This window comes from Anolis sagrei, chromosome 3 (genome assembly GCF_037176765.1).
Source record: "Anolis sagrei isolate rAnoSag1 chromosome 3, rAnoSag1.mat, whole genome shotgun sequence".
NCBI lineage: Eukaryota > Metazoa > Chordata > Lepidosauria > Squamata > Dactyloidae > Anolis > Anolis sagrei.
Window position 1 is genome coordinate 145,123,625 of NC_090023.1, and position 22,927 is coordinate 145,146,551.

The 22,927-nt window shown below is 39.6% G+C and overlaps 1 protein-coding gene across 5 annotated transcripts in view; it reads left to right on the forward strand.

Annotated features, from left to right (window-relative positions):
• Nucleotides 1–22,927, forward strand: part of ENOX1 (ecto-NOX disulfide-thiol exchanger 1) — a 527,672-nt gene that overhangs the window by 496,323 nt on the left and 8,422 nt on the right. For all 5 annotated transcript variants that reach the window (XM_067466943.1, XM_067466940.1, XM_067466942.1 and 2 more), the window contains one exon: nucleotides 19,115–19,217. In XM_067466943.1, coding sequence (XP_067323044.1) covers nucleotides 19,115–19,217 — 103 coding nt within the window. The remainder of the gene's footprint in view (nucleotides 1–19,114; nucleotides 19,218–22,927) is intronic.

Here is a 22,927-nt window from a genome sequence, read left to right on the forward strand (position 1 = left end):
GGACCGGAGCAGGGCAGTTGATGAGGTCTTTCATTCACATACGTCCCATATGTCAAAGTAGACTTAATACAAATACAAATCACAGGTACACTAACAGCTGCATTGTTTTCTCTCCTTGTGCTGGGAAGAGGAAGGGGACAGGGCAGCTGCCTTCTCCTGTGACCATCACTGCTGCCAATGCTTTCTCCCCTAAGATCTCTTCCTCCTTCCCACAAAGTAGGAACATTATTTCAATCTGAGGATATACGTTGTTTGCCATGGCTCTGTCTTTTGGCTCTTAACAGTGCAAAAATATTTCTGTTATTTTATGCCACCAGTAGAATTGGCTTTCTGAGAATGTCTCTAGACTTGACATCTATCCTCAGATTGAAATAATGTTCCTACTTTTGTCATCAACTGAATGTGTAGTTTTTAGTTATTCATGTTGTTTGAGGTATTTCATTGTGCAGTTGTTTTCTGTATAAACAAACTAGACAGTGTCTTCTCTGTTTGGTAGTCAGCCCAGACAATTTATCCAGCGCTGGGGCAGAAGGTCTGTGAGCAAAAGATAAAGGGCAGCCATGCTCTTGCCCAACTCTAATTCATTCTAATGGAGGTTGTGCATGAGAACTTCCCAGTGGATTGGGCACAAAATGGGATAATGCTGCATTTCTCAGTATTAAAATTCATGAAGAGCAGTGCAGCAGGAATGGCATTCTCTGCCTGTGTTGTGTATTATTTGTGGCAGAGGAAGAATAACTTAAGTGCAAGACTCTGCCTGACAGTCATGAAGCCATTTCACGAATGGCTGGCCAGGTGCATATCGAAATATTTGTTACAGTTGGATGCTTTTCACATGGTTTGAAGTAGTTTACCATCCATTGCTGGGGTCCATCTTGCCAGCATTGTATTCTGGCACAGCAGGTGCCAGAAACAAAAAAAATCATTAGAACAATAAAAAAACTACATGAATGAGAACTGTCTTATTGCACAGTACAGTAACAAGTCCTGTTGCTTTGATGCAGTGATCTCCATTTTGAGTATGATGTAGCCTACAGAAATGATTGACTGTCCTTAATTCTTCCAGATTGCTGCAGTTGCACATCAATTCAGGAAGTATGTTAGTTTTAAAAATCTAAAATTATATAAGCAAAAAAAAACCAGATTCATCACGCAGAGGGAAAGATGAAGAGAATGCTGGATGCATTTGGTTTTCTCATATCTGCGCTTCTAAACTGGGGCTCATTCTCTGTTTTTTGTTTTGTTTTGTTTGGTGCTGAGAGAGATTGGGTTCCATTCTGTCTTTACTCTTTGAATCACACATATTCTTGGCTTTTCATCTAGTGTGGACTTGGTTTTTCCAGAGTTGACAAGGTTGCTTCATGATTATCACACAAAACCAGCAATTAATTTTGTCTTGACACTAAGAGCAGTTTGGCAGTGGAACCAATTGTCTAGATAAGTGGGGGAGGTTTCTCCTTCTCGTGCCGTGCCGTCTCATGCCAATCTCAGGCTGGAAGGTGTCACTTTCACTTCTGCCACATCACTGAGGGCATACCTACATTGACCATTTAGGTTGATTTGGAACTGGTTTGACAGGAACTTTTTTCACTGTATGGGTGATTAGTTTGACAGGTCTGGTCAGGAAGGTGGTTACCTTTACCAGGGAATCTTTTAGTACAACCTAGCCTCAAACCACTCTGGGTTATTTTCCAGGAGAGATGTGCATCAGCGTCCCAGAGCCACACCCTGTGACTTTGCTTTATGTGCTGTAAGCCATTTAATTTGCACTGCAGTACGAATTGAAGGTGTGCATTTTGTAGCTACTGCAGTTTCAAGTTATCTTAAAGATGGATAAACGTGGGGATGAATTTCACCATTGAACTAGAAGGACTTATTTTGTTATTTATTCATTCGGTCACTTCCAACTCTTTGTGACTTCATGGACCAGCCCACATCAGAGCTCCCTGTCGGCTGCCCCCATCCCCAGCTCCTTCAGAGTCAAGCCAGTCACTTCAAGAAGGAGCCTCCGGTGGTGCAGTGGGTTAAACCCTTGTGCTGGCAGGACTGAAGACCAACAGGTTGCAGGTTCAAATCCGGGGAGAGGCGGATGAGCTTCCTCTATCAGCTCCAGTTCCTCATGCGGGGACATGAAAGAAGCCTCCCACAAGGATAATAAAAACATCAAATCATCCGGGCATCCCCTGGATAACGTCCTTGCAGACAGCCAATTCTCTCACACCAGAAGCAACTTGCAGCTTCTCAAGTCGCTCCTGACACGACAAAAAAGTCACTTCAAGGATACCATCCATCATGCCATCTTCCTTTTTCCTTCCATTTTTCCCAGCATCATTGTCTTCTCTAAGCTTTCCTGTCTTCTTCTGATGAAAGACTTATTGAATAAGCAGAAAATATATTGGTCCACTGAACTAGCAGTTGCATAGGAAATGCTTGCTTCAGTGGGAATTTCCAGTTGGCCACAATTTTTAACAACATATAGTGAACACCTTTTAATTGCTACTCAAATCTCAGTTTTTGTAGTGTGATTTTTGAGGGTCCTGTGAGGCTCAGTGCTCTTCATCCTTGGTTTCGAATGAGGAGAAACTGATTTCTCTGGAACTGATTTCTCAGGGATTAGTGTTTGTATATACAACCCAATTGAAGTACATCTTCATACTGAGCTCAGTGCTCAAATTATGTGTGTCTCAATGTACTCTTGTTGAATCTGGATTTTTGGTTACTTTGTGAAGTTGAAAATTGAAGAACAGAGGAATTGAATCTGGGACTTTCTGGTCTTTCTTATTCAGTCTGAATGCAGCCTGATTTAGGGAAGAATTTGAACAGTATGATCTGGAACTATGTGTTCCACATAATTGGGAGGATGAGTCAAGAGGACAAGAGTACTTGTTGAAAACATGGAAGAAATAAGGGGAGGAAAAACACCTACAGATGGGCACAGGGTAATAATGGCCATGCAGGGTGGAGGAGTACAATAGTAGCTCTTTCTTATAGCAGTCCTCTTGAAACTATCACTAGTGGTGTAGAATGAGCTTTTCTGGGTCATATCACAACAGGAATTGCAGAATATTAATTCCTGAAGGTTGTGATAGCCAACAACTCAGTAGTGCAGTAGAAATCATATTCTGATTTCTTTCCCAGTATGATTTTAATCATTAAATAAAACTTCAGTACACAGAGCAAAGTTGAATTTCTATCATTTATCTTGGAAGTTATTTTTATTGGCAGAAATAATACTTGGCATTGTACCACCAAAAAGCAGATGGAAAGGGCGTGCATGTTGAATGCTGCCACGTATTTTAAAAAAACAAGCTGTCTGTAGGTGCATAGAGAAGTCTGGATTAGATTTTCTTTCTCGCACATTAGCTTTGTGATCATTGAATGTTTTTTATACACAAGGGATCTGTGAATGTGATAATCTTCCAGCAGTTTCAAGAAATGTATCACTTACTTTTCTGAACATTGGCAAGTTGAAAAAACTGGCATGCAATTCTCTGCCTCTTTCTTCCCATGATGCAATGCCAAGGCAGCTTTCCACTAGTGACAATAATGCAAAGTAATGAAGTGGGAATTATTGTAACTTAATTGGCATAGATTTAGCAAATGCAGAATTGGAAAGGAATAATCCAGAAGAGGGAATGTAACTTCTACTCTGAGGTACATAAATGTTACAGAATGACACTTGCATCTGTAGGATACACATAGGATACTCATGCGTAACCAAAAAACCCTCTCTAGTCATTTTCTAATTATGGATCTACACTGCCACATAATCCAGTTTCAGAATGCAGATTAACTGCATTGAACTAGATTATATGAGTCTACATTGTCAGAAGACACTGTTCCATTTTCTGCGTGGAGGCCACAAGGGGATGCTACAGAGAAGATAGTCCATTTTACAGCGGTGGGGTGGGTTGAAGGAGGAAAACCATTTTTCCCTGTTTTCCTGTTATCCTCCTCACCCATGTCCCCATCATGGAAATAACCTTTGTTTATTATAGGGGAAGGGGGGAGGGGGACTAACTCTCCCTCCCCCATAAAATGGACTATCCTTCTCTCTCAAGCTCCTCTTTGTGGCCTTCACCCAGATAATGGAACAACACTGTAATTCAAGTCAATACAATTCACATTTTCACTGTAACTCCAGAATTATTTGTCCCACAGGTATGAGGTACTATTGTAAGGGAAGAGGGGGTCCATAGACCCTCCGGGATCTTACCAGGTCGCTATGGATCACACCCAGAGTCCAAACAGTTAGAGAGCAAAACACCAGTTTATTTCATATTGTGCAATAGAAAGGCGGACAGACAGCTTACATAGAGTAGTGCTGGTACCAAGCTGCCGCCCAGACTGGCACGACTGTTGAGTTTATATCTCACAGGAGGGCGGTGGTCCAACTTCTCTCTTTGCCTTATTTAGACATTCCTTGCATGGTGGTAACTTTCCTTTCTGTCCCTATTTGGGCATATGTACATTGGACCATCCCAGACTCTCCTCTTCCCAGAATAACATACATCAAGTGAACACTTCCAGTAACATAACATGCCCCTTGTACCCTGGTGATCAACCCTGTGGTCAGCTACCAGTAAACATGTAGCACCTATGTACCCTATTGTTAGCTGTTGTTCCAAGGAGCTATGGGGCAACTATGTTCTCTTGTGGTTGGCCAGTTCCAGGCAACCATGGGGCAATCATGTACCTTTGTGATCAAGTAGTAGCATAATTGGGCAAGTGTGCCTTGGTCAATCATCCTGTTTATCACAAGAGACCAAGTACGACACTGCCCCAGACATCTTGCAATGTTCCCAATATAATATGCATGCAGCCTATATTTCTGAAGAACCCCAAAAGCCCCTAAATATGGCTTATTGTCCCCCTCACTATACCATTATTTTCTCTTCCAAAAGAGGCTGATGGCAGCTTTCATTATTTAGTGAAATATTGGAAGTGCCTATAAAAATATTACCACATGAAGGAGGTCTAAGGGACTCATTCTTACATTTGCTGAAACACTTTCAACTGACATCAGTTAATGATAGCACAACTCATATAAGCATTAAAGTAATTATTCAAGAAGATTCACACCTTTGTGAGCCAAAGTGATAGCTTGGCTGGTTTTCTGGTCTTGCATCCATAGAAAAATGACATAAATAGACAGTATTAAACATTTTTCTTGACACTCGGTATTCATGACTCCTAGAACATTGGTACGGGGTTGGCATAAAGACTTCCAAGAGAAGTCCTTAGTAAGATTAGTAGATTTAATTCTGAGGGGATGCACAGTATTACTTTAGAAATCAAGTGAAGGTTCACATTTTAATGCTCATTTAGATTTTTAAACACATACACATCTCCCTGTAAGTAGAAAGTATTATGCAGCAAGGAGCAGGCTGAGGAAAAGCCTTTCTTTTTGAAATTCTACTGTTAGTATGTATATCTGGTTATTTTGTGGGTTTTTTTGTAATTTAGGAAATCATTCAAAAATCAGAAAATAAGAAAGAGTGCATATCTACAGTCTAACCACCTTATCATATTGGGGTTTTTTGCCCCTCTGAAGCACTTTGGGGACAGGGCATGCCAAGTGCCATCACTTGACGCTCAGCAGGTCCCACCGCATTTTCCCTCCAAGTGCTGAGGAAGCATTACAAGATGCTTCCTTGGCAACTACAGAAAGGTAAGTGTGTTTTGGGTAGCTCCAATGAAGATAACCAATTTTTTTTTGCCCTTTCCTCCATCTGATGGAGACAGAGAAAGGGCGCCAATGCGCCTTTACCCATCCCCACCATGTTATGGGGGAAGGAGGGAGGGCACACAGGGCACCATAATGCTTCCTTAGCAACTATGGAAAGGTAAATATGTTTTGGGTAGCTCCAATGGAGCTGCCCACATTTTTTGCCCTGCGGATGGGGACAGGGACAGGTCGCCAGTCCACCTTTTCCTGTCACCACTATGTGGAGGGGGAAGGAGGGAGGGCATGCACGAGGCACCCTGCACGCCTGCTGTTTCACTGGCAACTGCTGGTGAAACAGAACAGGGCCAGGGACCGTGTGAAGAGCTCCAAGGTAATGTAGCCCATTCTGTCACTTTGTTCTGCTACATGTATACATCAGCCAAAAGATGCATAGCGGAAACTATCTTAGGCTCCCTGAGATTACTTGCTTTCTGAAACTACTGTGGGGAGATAGTCCCTTTCAAAGGCATGGCTGAACACATCTGATTTCTGACATTTTTCTGCACAAAAGCAATCAATAATTCAAAGGTACACTTTGCAAATGGAAGATTTTTGGACTCTATTTAACACCTAAAAGTCTGACATTAGTTTGATATAAATATCAGATTAGCATTTGTTGTTTGTTTTGTAGTATGTTTTCATTCTCAAATAATCATATGTATCAAAAAAGAAACACTAACAAGCCCTCTTCTAAACTTTATCCTTATCCAATCAAAATCAAAATTTGGCCAGCACCCTGATATTGACATATGTAAGCAGTTGTGCCACTAGGGTTGGTGTCTCCCAGTGCATTGAGTCATCATGCCATTTACATGGACCTCTTCCCATACTGGACCGTACTAAAATATTGTACTTAAAAAACAAGAAAATTTGACACAATCAACAACTATGAAAAATAAGCAGTGCAAGTGGGCAGCTTATGCAGATGAAATCTTTTTGTTCGAAGCATCGTTGCAATAGGGTAATAATGACGGCGCTAATCAGAGCATGTGCACACTAAAAGGTTCAAAAAATTAATTAACAGAGATTTTTAGTCATGTAGAAATAGTGACACAATACATGAACGCTGGGATTACAAAACGTGTTTTTTGTAATCACCAATATATCTAACTATTGGGATTTTAAAAAATAAAATTTAAAAAATTCTGCTGAAAGACTGCACAAAAAAAATTATGGAGTCATTTTGCTATCACTCCTTTGATGGTTCAACATGTTGGAGTTTGTACACACATTCCATGGCACGACTGTAAGTAGGTATATGTCTAATAGAATCATAGAATCAAAGAGTTGGAAGAGACCTCATGGGCCATCCAGTCCAACCCCCTGCCAAGAAGAAGGAAAATTGCATTCAAATCACCCCTGACAGATGGCCACCCAGCCTCTGTTTAAAAGCTTCCAAAGAAGGAGCCTCCACCACACTCCGGGGCAGAGAGTTCCACTGCTGAACGGCTCTCACAGTCAGGAAGTTCTTCCTCGTGTTCAGATGGAATCTCCTCTCTTGTAGTTTGAAGCCATTGCTCCGTGTCCTAGTCTCCAAGGAAGCAGAAAACAAGCTTGCTCCCCCCTCCCTGTGGCTTCCTCTCACATATTTATACATGGCTATCATATCTCCTCTCAGCCTTCTCTTCTTCAGGCTAAACATGCCCAGCTCCTTAAGCCGCTCCTCATAGGGCTTGTTCTCCAGACCCTTGATCATTTTAGTCGCCTTCCTCTAGACACATTCCAATACATGCCTCCATGTGTCCTCTTTTGTCATTGCTGAAGTTGGTGTTCTCTTACTCTGCAATAATCAGAATGCATCACCAGCTAACCTTTAGTTGTGAATGCTTCTTTCCACGGTCTTTTAATGGACAGTGGAAAGTCGATGGATCAGAAAAGCTTTGGGTTATATGGACCTTCATAGACCTCAGTATAGTGAGCCCTGGGGAAGGTTGGAGTGCAGCAGTAGTATAGCTCCACCTATCTTACACAGGTGAATAAACATTTCTGAGTGCTCATGTTTCCACAGTGATGCATACATCAGTGTTGCAGCATGTTTCTATGCCGCTACAGATGTGCTTTTCTCTTTCTTGTTCTACTCCCAACACTGTGAGTACCAGTTATAGCAGGTTCATAAGAAGACACCTGTTTACAAAAACAGATCACATTGTCTGAATCAGGGCACTTGCCTAGATGCTGTATCTCATGTCAAAGTTATTCTCACCCATGTACTCCTTCAGCAATTTATTTATTTTTCATTTTAGCACTTGTCGCTAGATGCACTTGTGAACTCATCACCCTCATAAAAAATAGACCAGAAAAGATAGGATTTTAATGGATTTCTAAAGTGTCTGACTCTGAGAATTAGGAAAAGTGTAATTCAGCATGTCCTGAAAGGAAATAACAGGATGAAGGGAATGTATGACTATAACATCACCAGAGTAGTAGTGGAGGTTTAATGAAATCCAGGCTTTGATAAAGATGGCTACTAAAAGAATAGGGAGCAGGCTTTGTGAGCTTCTTTGTCACGTCAGCATCAGATTCTGTGTTGTTGTTTTTCGGTTTGATTTTTGTTGATGTTTTCCCAAACAGAGAGTCCAGAGTTTGAGTATGAAACTAGGGTTTCATGAGACATTCCACATCATGAATCATATTCGCCCACAAATGTAAATCCATTCCCAACTTCAAAGCTCATTTCTCCCCCCACCCAACCCAGAAACCTAGGAGACAAATATTATTATCCTCACTTTCACTTATTTTTCAATGCAGAACAATTGGTTATATCCTCTTTCTTCTTCAAGAAATGCTTTCTCACTTATTTTCCTCTACTGTGCTCACAAAATGTATCAGTAGATTCAGCTCCCCGTTCTTTTGTGTACTTACTGTTTTCTCCACAGCTTTAATGGAGTTGTCCTTGCTCTTGATAATCTTGCTCAACTTTCTTTATTCAGCTAGGTAGTTACACTTGTATTCTATATTTCTATCCCTTTCTTTTTATTGACTTTGGCCATTACCCTCAAATTTTGAACTATCAATTTGAATTGAGGGGGGAAAGGACTTGCAGCACTTTAAGGTAGCTAACATATTGTATCTGGCATAAGCTTTCTTGCACTATTAAGACTAGTTGTCTAGGAACCAGAAGAATTCTGAAGGCAGGAAAAGTGTCAGGGAGACACTGTCTCCACTAAAAAGAAAAGGATATTTCAATGAATGACAGATCAAACTGTTTAATCAATTAAGGACAGATGAGATGTGAAATTAAAAGTGGATAGAAATAGTGTAGGAAACCCTGAATGCGGTTTTCAGGGAAACTACTATAATAATCAATGCAGAGAAATAGAAAGTGACAAGGAAAAAAGGAAGAACAAGAGGCCTTGTCCACAAGATCAGAAAAAAATCAAAGGGAAATTTAAACCAAGAGTGTGATGGCCAGCTCAGATAGTGATGACAAGGAGTTGCTTCAAGGGCCATCAGAGGAGATGCGGGTTAGCAGTTCAGAGTAGACTGCCTAGCCTAGCTCAGCCATTGCTGCAGATGAACCTTCAGCAGAAGCAAACACTCCTCAGCAGCCTGAAGCAAGCACATCTTGAGTAAGCTGCAGAAGAGTTAACCATATCCACACCCCTAAAATGTAGGAACGAGCAGGCAGGATATTGTAGGTCTCAGAGATTAGCTGAGAAAGTATCAGTAATCAAGTAACAGCTAAGACCTTAAGATAAAAAGACCTCTGTGTTGTGACTCTATGTAACAGACAGCATTGTGTTGCCTAGCTTGAGTCCAATGCTGTTTACTTGTGTCTTGGGAGCTGATTTTGCTGTTTCTTGGTTTGCTACTCCAAGAACTTCTGCTTTGAGTTCAGATATTCTTTTGGCTATGGCATGTTGTTTGTTTGAACCGCATGTTTCTGACTCTAAACCAGATTTATTTATTTTTTTGCTATTCTACTGTTTTTTAAGAACTCTGGTAATTAGCATCTATGACCCTGGACTGTTAACCTTGTTTGTTTAAGTGAGTTTGTTTTGACTTTGCTTCTACACAATGACTCTGTTTACAACAAAGTGTTGTACATGACCAATTAAAAATAGAAAGGTGAAATAATACTTGGAACAACAGTATAAAAGAATTGAATGGGTGACAGATTCATCCAAGGAAGAACAATATGAAAACAAACCTCCAATTATAGAAGTGAGTGGGAGAAATAAATCATTGGGAACAGATGGCACATCAATTGAACTGCTTCAGTCTACTCTAAATCTAACTAAAATCTGTCAAGATGAATCTACTCTAGAATCTAATTAAAATTTAAATCTGACAACAAATAGAAAACAATGCCCCACAGATATACATTCCCAGGAAAGGGGACACCAGGGATTGGAGTAACCACAGGGCCAGTGCATTAATTTCTCATATACAGTAGGTGATACTCAAAAATCTACTACAAAGTCTTCTACCATATACAGAGCAAAAATGGCAAATGTCCAAGCTGGGTTCGGGAAAGTAAGAGACACTACGGATCATATTGCAAACATAAATTGTATACTGGAGTACACCAAAGAATTTTTAAGCAATCAGCCTGTTTTACAAAATTTAAAGAAATGTCAGTGCCATACCATTTGATTATCCCAATTATGCATAACCTTACTTAGGTCAAGAGGCTATTGTTAGGAGAGAATTCAGAGAAACAGAATAGTTTCTCATTGACAAGGGGTCAGGTAAGGCTGCATTTATGTTTAATTTGTATTCTGAACATATACATAAAGCAGGTTTATTCTTGGAGGAAGGAGGAATGAAAATTGGAGAAAGGACATAAACAATTTAAGATGTGCAGACGACACCAAATTATTACCAGAAATAACAAACACTTAATACACTTACTGAATAAAATCATGGAATAAAGTGTAATCAGGTTTACAACTGAACATTAAGAAACAGAAATAATCATGACCAAATGTTTTATATACCTGTTTAGTAGGCAGTGAAGACATTGAAATAGTACAAGATTTTCCAAACCTTGGCTCAGATATTAATCAAATAGAGACTGCAGTCAAGAAATTAGAAGAAAACTTTGGCCCCATCTACACTGATCACTTAGGTTTATGTAGAAGCAGACCAGCCGTGAAGGCCAAACACTGCACAGGGCTGATCTGGAGTAACAGAAGTTGAGCTTTTCCCCTGATTATGGGAATAGTTGGGTTAGTTACAGCAGCCAGGGACGTGGGATGGCAGTCTCTTTCCCTGCATCCATGTCATAGTGTGATGAATTCCCTACCTTTTTAGGCCCAGGGAAAGCTCAGGAAGTAGGCCCAGGAAGTTCAGCAGCCATTTTATGAGATGGTGCAAGGAGGCAGCCATCTTAGGGTACCCATTTCCTAGAGGGGGCGATGCTTAGGAGCAGCCTGCAGGGAAATGTGGAGAAAAAGCTGTGTAATTGGCTGGGAGAGAGTGGGCGGAGCTTAGCTATAGGGCAGAGAAAAAAAGCCTTGAAGTAGGTGTATTTTAAAATCTGACAGCTCAGTTAGGGTCTGTCATTTGAAGAAGCAGTTAGGGTTTGGTGTTTAAAGAAGCAGTTGGGGTCTGGTGTTTGAAGAGTGGAGAGGGTTGGTGTGTTAGAAAAAGAATTAGTGAAGCCAGGAGTTGGTCAGTTAGTAAAGAGCTATTAGAGAGAATAGCTAGTCTAGAGTAAAGACAGATCCAAGGGAAAGGACTGCCTAGAGATTTAAAGAAGTCTAGTCAGAGGGAAGTCTGCTAGATTCCTAAGGGAGAGGAGAGTTGTTTGGAAACTATACCTTGAACTATTTTTAAACTAACTACACACTTTTATTCATTATTGCAACCGCTAAGCTTAAGTGCCTGTTTTGTCAAAGTTCTCTCAAATAAACAACTTTATTCTTTATTTAACAACTGTCTCAAAGTGCCTCTGTCTACAGAAGTTATATATCACTATCTAGGGGACCAAAATACCCAGATTGGTGGCAGCAAACTACGAGAAGGTTTTCACTTTAATTTACCTCAGAGTTCAGAGCCCTGAGTGTGAATCCAGCACAACACGGTTTACTTGAAACCTCTAGCCAAACCAGAAGCTTAGTGTGGTGGTTGCCAGTGATCACAGAACTTTACCTCAGAAAATAGTGTGTTGGTGGCAAAGTTTCAGCAGTCCCAAAGACTTAATTGAATTTATTTAATAACTTTTTACTGAGTGTGTGGATCTAGAAATTAACAAATAATCCATTACACATAGCAATCTCCAGCTATGATACAGATTGAATCTGTCCACTGTTGTGTGCCAATCTGTGCTGGGAAGGGACAGCTAGGAAGGGAGGGGAAGAAGAGGGTGTTTCCTTGATCTCCTCTTCCTTGATGCCCTGTCGCCCCAGCTGGCATGGGGCAATGGTGCCCCATGGCATGCATCAGATAGGACCTATACCACAGCTGTGGACTATCATGACATAGAATGTGGAAGAAGGAGAACAATTAGGGTGGCTGCCAGTGGTGGTGGGACATCTCTCCTTCCTCCACAACTGCTGTGTAGACCATACCTTGGATTGATCAGCATTCAGTGTGCTGAATCAGCCCTAAGCTATGGGTCCATGTAGATCTTCTATATCATTGAATGCTAAAATTAGGATTGCCTTTAGGATTCCCATTTTTCTGTGTGCTTGTGAATATTGGACTATGAAGAAAGCTGATAGGAAGAAAATTTGAAAGTGGTGTTGGAGAAGAGTTATAATACCTAAGCTGCTAAAAAGACAGATAAATGATTCCCAGAGCAAGTCAAGCCTGAACTCTCACCAGAAACCAAGATGACTAGACTGAGTCTGTCATGCTGTTGACATATCCTGAGAAGACATGACTCACTAGAAAAGACAATAAGGCAGAAAGAAGTAGGAAAAAGAGGATGAATTCATTCCACATGAATAGACTCAATCAAGGAACCCACAACTCTAACTCTGTAAGATCCAAACAGGGTTGTTGATGATAGAGTGACTTGGAGGTCTCTCATTCATGGGGTTGCCATATGTCAAAGTCAACTGGATAGCAGTTAGCAACAATAAGCACACTTTCTGGGATGTGGTGCCACTAGTTAGTAGCCAGCTGCATTAAATCACTACTGACTGAGAGATCATGAGTTCAAAGCCAGCCTGGATCAGAGTGAGCTCCTAATGATTAATAGTCCAGTTTGCTGTTGACTTATGCAGCCTGAAAGACAGTTGCATCTGTCAAGTAGGAAATTTAGGTACCGCTTTATGTAGGGAGGCTAATTTAACTAATTTACAACACACGCACAAAACCTTCCAGCAGTGTGTATAAGAATGAGGAAATATTCCATCAAGGACTTGGTGTCACAAGTGGACGGTGAAGTGGCAGCTCCCCCTGTGGCCGGAATCAAGCATACCCTCATGAAGCTGGAAAGCTGGAATTTTAAATTGCCTCTGTATGTGTATATATATGTTGTATGCCTAATGGCATTGAATGTCTAATTTAGGGGAGGGAAAGGCAGAATATAAATGCTGTAAATAAATAAATGCTGTAAATAAATAAATAAATAAATAAATAAATTTCTCGGATGGACCATTTTATGAAATGGGTTTTAATCCATTAAAGCTTTACCAAATAAAGCATGTTGATTGCATTTTGGGTTTTTTTTTTGTTGCTGTTGTTGAGGAAGCAGCACAAGAGCAATAGTTTCCTTTCTGGAAAGCATTTGAACTAATAATTCATAGCTTTCATCCCAGCTATTGGTGTCGTAGTTTTATCAAGGATTAATCATATTGTAGCGCAGATGTTGTTTTGGTAGACTATAAAATGCACTTACAAATTTATCTTCTAGGTGCATTATGTTCTTGTTTGGAACACTACACCACTAAGGCAGAAGATCAATAGCATTAATTAAGATATATTTTCTCCTTCTGGGTACATCTACAGACCTCATTAGGATATTTTTCATGATCATGAGCAAATGCTTGTTCTGAGCCCTTTGAATTTACTTGAATCCCCCTGCTTTTTTAAGCACTTAATGGATTTAGTACTAGATCTATCAATTTACATCTATCCAGGGAGCTATGTTGCTTGTCATTTCTTTAAATTGTTCCTTTAATACTAAGCTGAAAGCAATGTGACAATCTTTATAAAGTGATAGTCTCCAACAGGGCAATTGTATTTTATACATAAATGGAAGGGCCCTACTCAAAGGGAAGTTAGTCACTCTTAAACCACAGTGAAATTGATGGATATTAAGTTAGTCACACAAGTTTAATTCTCATCTTGTGAGACAGGACGTTTTAGTACTCTGGAGTCATGTTTTGTTGGAGAATTCATACTTTACTAAACCTACAAGGTAGACTTTTTGTGCTATTGTCACTTCCAGGGTTTCAAACAATATCCATGAGTTTCAGCTGCCTCCCACGTACAGAGAGGTTTTTTTAATGGACAAAGAAATGTCATTTCTTCCACTGGGTAATTTTTAGACCTCACTATATAATATATATAACATAATGTCACAGTCCAAAATGTAGTTGAAACATGCTAAGATGTGAAACAATACACACCCCAAAGATGGGAAAGTCAGTGGGAACAAGTTGACTTGATGCTCTCCAAGAAGCACCAGATATCAGGAAAGGCAAGGATAGAAAGACTCAGTAGATGTGTCCATAAACATTTAGAAATAAACAGCCAGAGAGATCATTAGGAAATGCCCAGGCCCCCCCCAAAAAAAAAGGTGCAGGCAAAGAAATGGTGCAAGAAAATCTTGAATTGCCCCTCACAGAAAGTGTACTTTGAAAGATATGAAACAAGGAAACTCACCTGAAGCAACATGTAGACACCCCCTGAGTGAAAACTTGCATTGGTCTCTTCCTGGTGTATCATGGGCAACCTGTAGCTTTGGAAGAATTGTATTGTCAGCATGTTGCCACAGAGCAATGAGCTCAAACACATTGTGTGCACTCATAAAGCACTTGAAGTTCAGCCAGGGAACAAGAGTGAGGCTAAACTGGTTGCCTTTAGCACATGTGAACTATGTCTCTGAGTAGCACTGAATGTGACGCAACCAAAGAACCTCTTATGAACAGCTGATTGAGTTCAGAGATAAGTGCCATAAGGAGGAGGCCGCTGTGCCTAATCCCTCTCTCCCAGGTGCTGTATGCTGAGACTGCACCTGTATGATGAAATTAATACAGTTTGACACCACTTGAACTGCAACACTATGGAATCTTGGGACTTGAAGTTTTGCAAGGTCTTTAGCATCTACCCATGAATGCTAATGCCACACCAACTATAAATCACAAGATTCCTTAGCATTGAGCCGTTTTGTGTCCGCTTTGGGGGAGATATAGCAGGATATAAATGAATATAATAATAATAATAATAATAATAATAATAATAATAATAAATAAATAATAATAATGTGGTGTCAAACAGCATTAATTCTATGATGTAGGTGCACCCTGAGTCACCTGCCTCCCTCTGCTTAACAGAAAGGCCAATCCTATTGCATGTTGGTCAATAATTATAATAATGATAATTCTGACCTCATGATCATGTTAAAAACAAAGTATGGATTGTTGATGTTGCAATCCCAGGTGACAGCAGGATTGAGGAGAAACAACTGGAAAAGCTGACACAATATGAGGATTTAAAGAACTGCAAAGACTCTTGCACAAGCCAGTAAAATTGGTCCCAGTGGTGATCGGCACACTGGGTGTAGTGCCTAATGACCTTGGTCTGCACTTAAGCACAGTCGGCATTGACAAAATTACCATCTGCCAGCTGGGATCTGCACACATTATTCGCTGATACATCACACAGTCCTAGACACTTGGGAAGTGTCCGATATGTGATCCAATACAATGGCCAGCAGAGTGATCTTGTCTGCTGTGGACTCATCTTGTTGTGTTTCTAATTATTATTATTATTATTATTATTATTATTATTATTATTATTATTACCCCACTTTATCTCTCTTGATAATGACCTTGTGGAACAAGTTGCTTCAGGAAAGCATTATATTTTCTCTTTGCCACAGGAGGTATGGGTAAAAATCTCTGTATTCACCACTGCTTGTGGTAGCAAAATCAACTTAGTGTTGTGACATCATAAAAACTAACAAGTCATATTTGGTATACATTTTCAAGGAATCCGATCCACTCAAATACTTACAGCTATGGTGAATGCTAACTGCTAAAACCTTGTGCCAAAACAAAAAAATCTTTAAAGTGCTATAAGGATCTTTGTTATTGCTTTTTGCCATTTTAAAAGAAAGGGGTGGATAAAGCCTCCCAGTGCATGCAACCATTCTGCTTAGTTTTGCAATTCCAGCAAAATTTATGTTTGCAGAACAAGACCTCAAAGTGCAAACCCTTCTACTAATTTCACCTGTGAAAATGTATTAACACATACTTTTTGTGAAGATTTTTGTTCACAGAAACATGTGCCAAATGGCCTGTGGTCCAGATGCATTTTTGCCCACTTTGGGGGGGATAGAAATTGTAACTAGAGCATCTAATTGAATTGACACATAGCTATTTTAAATTGTGTGTTTTGACTGAAACATGTTATTTTTTATGGAGATGCCTATTACCATATGGATACTTTCCACTCCGTGCTTAACCTTGATAAACTTGTTAACTTGTGGTGAACATCAGCATATAGAGTGTCCAGTTGTTCTGCAAGTGCATTATCTTTACAATCACCATAACAATGGTAGACATAGTGAAAGAAAAACTTCCATTTTTCAAGGCAGAAGGAAATATATTCTGAATGCTCAAACTGCGATAACTCTGCAGCAAAAAATGCTGCCTTGAAGGAAGACAGCTGGAGTAAAACCACATAATTATTGTGTAGAAAAGCAGTTGTATTGAAAGATTTCATGCATTACAAAACAGTTACAACATAATTAGGATTATATGTATCCATGTGCCACTCGATTGTGCAGCTGCCCAGTTAAAAAGACCACTCTATATTTTAATAACCTGGTGCTGCCATATGTAAACAGGCCAACTCTATTCATTTTGTCCTAACACATACTATAAAATGTACCAGTAATATTTCCCAAGTTGGTTGGGCATCTTTGTTTGTGTGACTTGTTTTTATTAATGCCATCAAGATGGCTTTTGACTTATGGCAATCCTATGGATGAGAGACCTATAAATCACTCTGCCATTAACAACCCTGCTCAGATTCCACAAATTCGGGGTCATAGCTTCCTTGATTTGAGTCTTTTAATTATATTATATATTATATTATAATTATAATTATATTATATTAACTTTCCCCTGCCACGCATTGCTGTGGCCCAGTCTGGTGATCTGGAAAATAAAGTAATGAGAAAGTGCTGGTTTCTAATATATGTTATTTCTTTATGTTTGTTGGTAAACAGTATTTCTTGTTGTTTCTTTGGTAGTGTTGATATAGAGATTGTCTGGTTTGCCTACTCTGGAACATGCAACATATCATTGTCCTTTTAAGGGGTCCTTTTCAAATTTATGATACTATATCTTTGCGTGTGTGAATGATATATATCTATCTATATCTATGGCTGGATGGCTCTTTGTCAGGAGGGCTTTGATTACGTTTTCTTGCCCTGGTGAAGGGAGTTGTACTGGGTGGCCTTAAGTATTTTCTGTTGGTCACGAGAGTTCTGTGTGGGAAGTTTGCCCCAATTCTGTCGTTGTTGGGGTTCAAAATGCACTTTGATTGTAGGTGAACTATAAAAAATAAAGATTAATCACTTCGGGGGGGGGGGGTGAGGTATAAATCAAGATTATTATTATTTGAAATACAACAAGATGAGTCCACAGCAGACACTCTGCTGGCTGTTGAATTGGATCACACGTCGGACACTTCCCAAGTGTCTAGGACTGTGTGATGTAGTGGCAAATAATGTGTGCAGATCCCAGCAAGGTGGCCTTCTGCAGCTGGCAGATGGTAATTTTGTCAGCACCAATTGTGTTTAAGTGCAGGCCAAGGTCTTTAGGCACTGCACCCAGTGTGCCGATCACCACTGGGACCAACTTTACTGGTTTGTGCCAGAGTCTTTGCAATTTGATTTTTAAATCCTCATATCGTGTCAGCTTTTCCAGTTGTTTCTCTGCAATCCTGATGTCACCTGCAACATCAACGATCCATACTTTGTTTTTTAATACGATTGTGAGGTCAGTAGTATTATGCTCCAAAACTCTGTCTGTCTGAATCTGGAAGTCCCAGAGGAGTTTGGCGTGTTCATTCTCTGTAACTTTTTCCGGCTTGTGATCCCACCAGTTCTTTGTCGCAGGCAGATGGTATTTGTGGCACAAGTTCCAATGAATCATCTGAGCAACGGTGTTGTGCCTCTGCTTGTAGTCTGTCTGCGCAATCTTCTTGCAGCAGCTCAGGATGTGATCTATTGTTTCATCTGCTTCCTTGGAGAGTCTACATTTGGGATCTGTTGTCGACTTTTCAATTCTGGCTTTGATGGCATTGGTTCTAATGGCTTGTTATTATTAGTAGTAGTCTTAGTCTTAGTATTTGTATTTGTATTTTATTTGCTTTCCTCCCTAAATAAGCATTTGCTACACTTTTTTGAGCAAAAATACCCCATCCCAAAATTCAGACAAACACAATCTGAAGGCAAACTGTTTTCTATCCACTATTAGTTTATAAAGTGCAGATAAGATTTAAAATGCCAACTGTACAAAATTATCTTTTATTCCTACCGAAAAGTGATCTTTCACATTCGAATAATAGATGCCGCCAATATTTATCACAATCTATTTTATAAGATCATATTATTTTCTTTTTACATCCCAAGCAAAGCATTTTCTTTTCAAGCGAAACCCTGTTGGAGGGAGACCTGAATGAAGTATTGTCAACAGGGAAGTTAGTGAGTTCTTGGAAACATTAGAAGTAGTCAGTATGGTATTTTTCAATTGAGTTATTTGCTTTTTGCAGGAATTCTATATGTATCATTGCATGAAAAGTGGTAATTTCAGGTATGAAATGGATTATTCACAGTCCCATCTGTATTTTTCCAACTGCAAGAGAAGGAAATGAGATAAATGTGATAGGCTCTTGCCATTACATTATATTACATGTATTTGTCTTGATTCTGAAATCATCTGCAGCGGTGTCAAATCTTAGCTTAGCTTGTTGGGGAAATAGCGAATCCAAAAGAGATTCTCTTTTATTGCTCAATCCGAACCTCTCAGTCATAAAGATGTGGGAAAGACAAAGCTAGCTGCTTCTTTTTCTTCTGTTGCCATTGGGAATATAGTGTCTGGAAACAGTTCAATAATTTATAATTGTCTTGTCTGTAGCTGTAAAATTAAAGTAATGATTTTTTTATAGAGATGAAGAATGTCAGCAATACTTATTTAAATGGATGAATTCCACATAAGCACCTGTTTTATTTAGTTTTGTTTTTAAACTTTATAGGAAATCAATGTGTTGACGGTACCTTCGGTCAACCAAGACAGAGAAAAAAATTCTGAGAAGCGAAGTCAGCCATTAAAATCAGAGAAAGAGGCGCTGTTGATAGGTAAGGCAACTTCCTGTGCTACTGTACCAATCATAACATCGCCTGTGGCAAACTCAAGGTAGTTGAAATAGCTTTGAAATATCTTTGCGATTTCAGAGTACTATGCCACAGCCAGACCAATTTTTAATTATCAGATATGGTTAACTATAGTCAATGCCATGGCCAATGTTGTGTCTTACCTCTGCAGTACTGGCCATGATTTAAAGAATATCAGATTAGTGAAATGTGTGTACTATATGAAATGATCACAAATGTGGTCTTCAGATGCTGTCACCTCTTTCACACAATATATGTTTCAGAATTTTGGATGTACTCACAAGAGCATCATTTCAAGTTTTGGTGGGCAAAGGCACATCAAAACTTCTCTTGGGATATGTTTCACATTTAATTGTAGGCAGGCCCATAGCCAGGATTTTGATTCAGGGGGTGCTGAGTTTGATTTGGGGGGGGGGGGGGCGCTGAGGATCTACCCTAGCAAACCTTTTGTATTATTATCCCAATAGCCCCATGCATATGGGATATATCTAGCATGGTGATCAGATCATGATATGAATAAACATAACAGTTTAAATAATGTACCAGTAAGGCCTTCTCGTGGACCACCCTGAGAATTTCCGGGGGGGGGGGGGAGCCTCTCAACCCCCCCCCCCCGCTACATGCCTGATTGTAGGAGTTGCATTTGAGTTCAACTACTTTTTAGTACATCAAAATCATATATACCTAAATATAGTCTCCTGAGAAGTGATAATGTCCCATAAAATAGGTCAATAACAACCACATTCTCATTGTTACTTTTGGACCATTTCCAAACTATTTGATGGAAGATTGCTATAGAGGCCATGCTACTTAACAATTATATGAATTCCTATTTCAATTACGAAAGTAAGACATGGATTTGCATATTCTAAGAAATGGACACTTGCTGTTTATGGTGTCTCAAATGGCCACATGTGTTTATACACACATTATTATAACTTAAAAAGAAACAGAAAACATCCCTCACCTCTAGTTATAATAGGGCCAATCCAGACAAGCCTTTAAACCAAGAGATGTCTTGGTTTTACCGTAGGTGTCCAAACAACACCTCTGGTAAAACAGAATTAATTTGGATCAAACCAGGGTTTCTTTGGTTTGATCCAAATTAATTAGATACCCCCATTAGATCTGGGCCTTCCTGAAAGACCTGGGTCTAAAGGGTTATTGGGCCCATGGGAACCCATCCCTGGGTAGTTCCAAGACCAACTGGAACTACTCAGGGGTGAGTCCCCACAGCTGTCTCTCACCTTTTGGGCTCCTGCATCCTCCTGGTGTGTAGAAATTATTCCTTCCCTTATATTTCATTTGATGTCCACCAATAACCATCCAGCAGACAAAGAACTCAGATCTTATGAAGGATATGTTCATGTTCCCTAGGAAAGGAAAATATGTAATGCCCATAGATAGTTAATATTTGTAAGAGAGACCACCAGGGAATACCAAATGCTGTTGGTTAAGCTCACAAAACAGCCATGACAAACCATCTCTGAGTATCCCTTGCCTGTGTTGATGCCATAATTCCATGGGTGAAGGTGCATGCTACTCTTCCTACTATAGCTGTGTTTACTGAATTAAATTAAATTCTAGATTTACTTCTTGACTGTAATAGAAGTCATAGAGCACAACCACTGGAGGTTATGGTTTTGTTGATTTTGCCATTTCCAATCATTTGAGTTCAGATTCCCAGAAAAGCATCTCAGTCTGAGAGAGATACCACCTATGAAACAATTTAAGCACGTGTTCCTTAATGGAAAGAGAGATTGAACAAATAGGTCCATTACAACAGACCTGATTCCATTTAGCATCCTCAATCCTTCTCCCAGACTACCTTATATCCCCCCTGAAGCAGTTAGAGAAACCTCAATCACAATATATGCCTTGGACATTAGAGCCCGATCTTGACTCAGAGCTGGTAATCACTGGTTTCAAAGGGATCAGTACTTGAAAGGCAGTGTATAACACTTACAGATGTACAGATACGTGTTTCAAAATATCTGCAGACATTGGGTTGGTCTACTCTAACTGAGCTTTGGTCTTCAGAGCTCAGCTGTTTTTGGCAAAGCGTGAGAATATAAATCTTGATATCAATACATACAACACCTTTTCCATTCTCAAATCCACTTATCTACGTCATCAAATAAAAGATATGTTAAATATATAATATAGAATTGGCACCATATAAAGTTTCTTAAATTTAGTTGAATTCATTAAATTATTTTTCATTTCTTCTGCATTTTCAATAAATCATTTAAGAGAAACTTTGCAATCAGGAGATAAATGCATTTGAAACTGGAAGAATAATAAACTTGTGAGGCTATTGGTTTTGCTTTTGTGAGACATCCTGCAGCACATTTTGCTATAGTTTTTCAATGAGTATCTCAACCAATTCAACATAGTTTGTGGCAGCCACAAAAATGAAGTTCTGGAATATAGCAACTACTGTCAAAGTAAGTACCACACAATGGGCTTGTTACCTCTACTCTAGAGTAGAAAGTAGAAACAGCTTTAAGGAAGCATTAAATTCAAAGAAGAAAGGCCTAAGGGGGGGAAACAGCCTGCAATGAAAATCAAGAGAAAAGAGAGGGCTTTTTAAAGGAAGGCCAAGGTAGGATAGCTCCAGGTCATTGCTTTTCCCTTTCCTGGGAAGTGGGAAGCCTCCTTAAAATGCCTTGGAATGCTGCATGCAGGGAGAGAGCACATGCTGTCTCCTCTAGAGTAGAAACAGCTTTAACAAAGAGTTAAACCCAGATCTCTTCTACAGACCAATGGGAAAGAATTGCAGAAAGAGTGGTATCTTAAGTCCTTTCTTTAAGCCCAGGTGTCCTCTGCAGACCGAAGGGGAAAGGATTGCAGAAAGAGTGGTAACTTAACTCTGATGTTTTTTAATCCAGGTCTTAATGAAGGATATTAGGACAAATGATGCCACTGCCTAAAATGATGGGAAGGGGAGCCTTCCCCTATGTTATTTTAAAAATTATTTATTTATTTATTTAAAACTTTTATATCCCGATCTTCTCAACCTCCACAGAGGGACTCAGACTGGCTAACAGCAAGGATTCAATGCCATAATACAGTCTAAAACATCATACAACGACAATAGATTAAAATACATATAAAATAAAATACATATAAGCCAGTTTGCCAAGAAAAAATCATGTCCAACTTACTCCACATATGTCAATAACTTCAGTCTGTTGCCGGTCTCAGCCATTATTCTGGGAATGCTTCATTCCATAGCCAGGGATTCACTAACTTCCTGAAGGTCAGGAGGGAGGGGGCAATCTCATTTGGGAGAGAGTTCCATAGCCGAGGGGCCACCACGGAAAAGACCCTGTCTCTCCTCCCCACCAGACGCAATTGCAAAAATGGCGGGACCGAGAGCAGGGCCCCTTCAGAAGATCTTAACAGTCTTGATGGTTCATAGGGGAGAATACTAGGGTTGGGCGGTTTCGTTTTGTTAATTCGTAATTCGTTAATAATTCGTTAATTTTTTCAATTACAAAACGATAACAAACCATTCTGGAGCAATTTTTTTAAAAAATGAATTTTTAAACACGTTTTGTAAATGCTTCGTATTTTGTTATTGTATTCGTTTCGTTATTGTTCTGAGGTCGTTTTGTTATTATTTCCGCATGTCTGGGGCAAGTTTTTTGTTTAATTAGTGAAAAAAATTA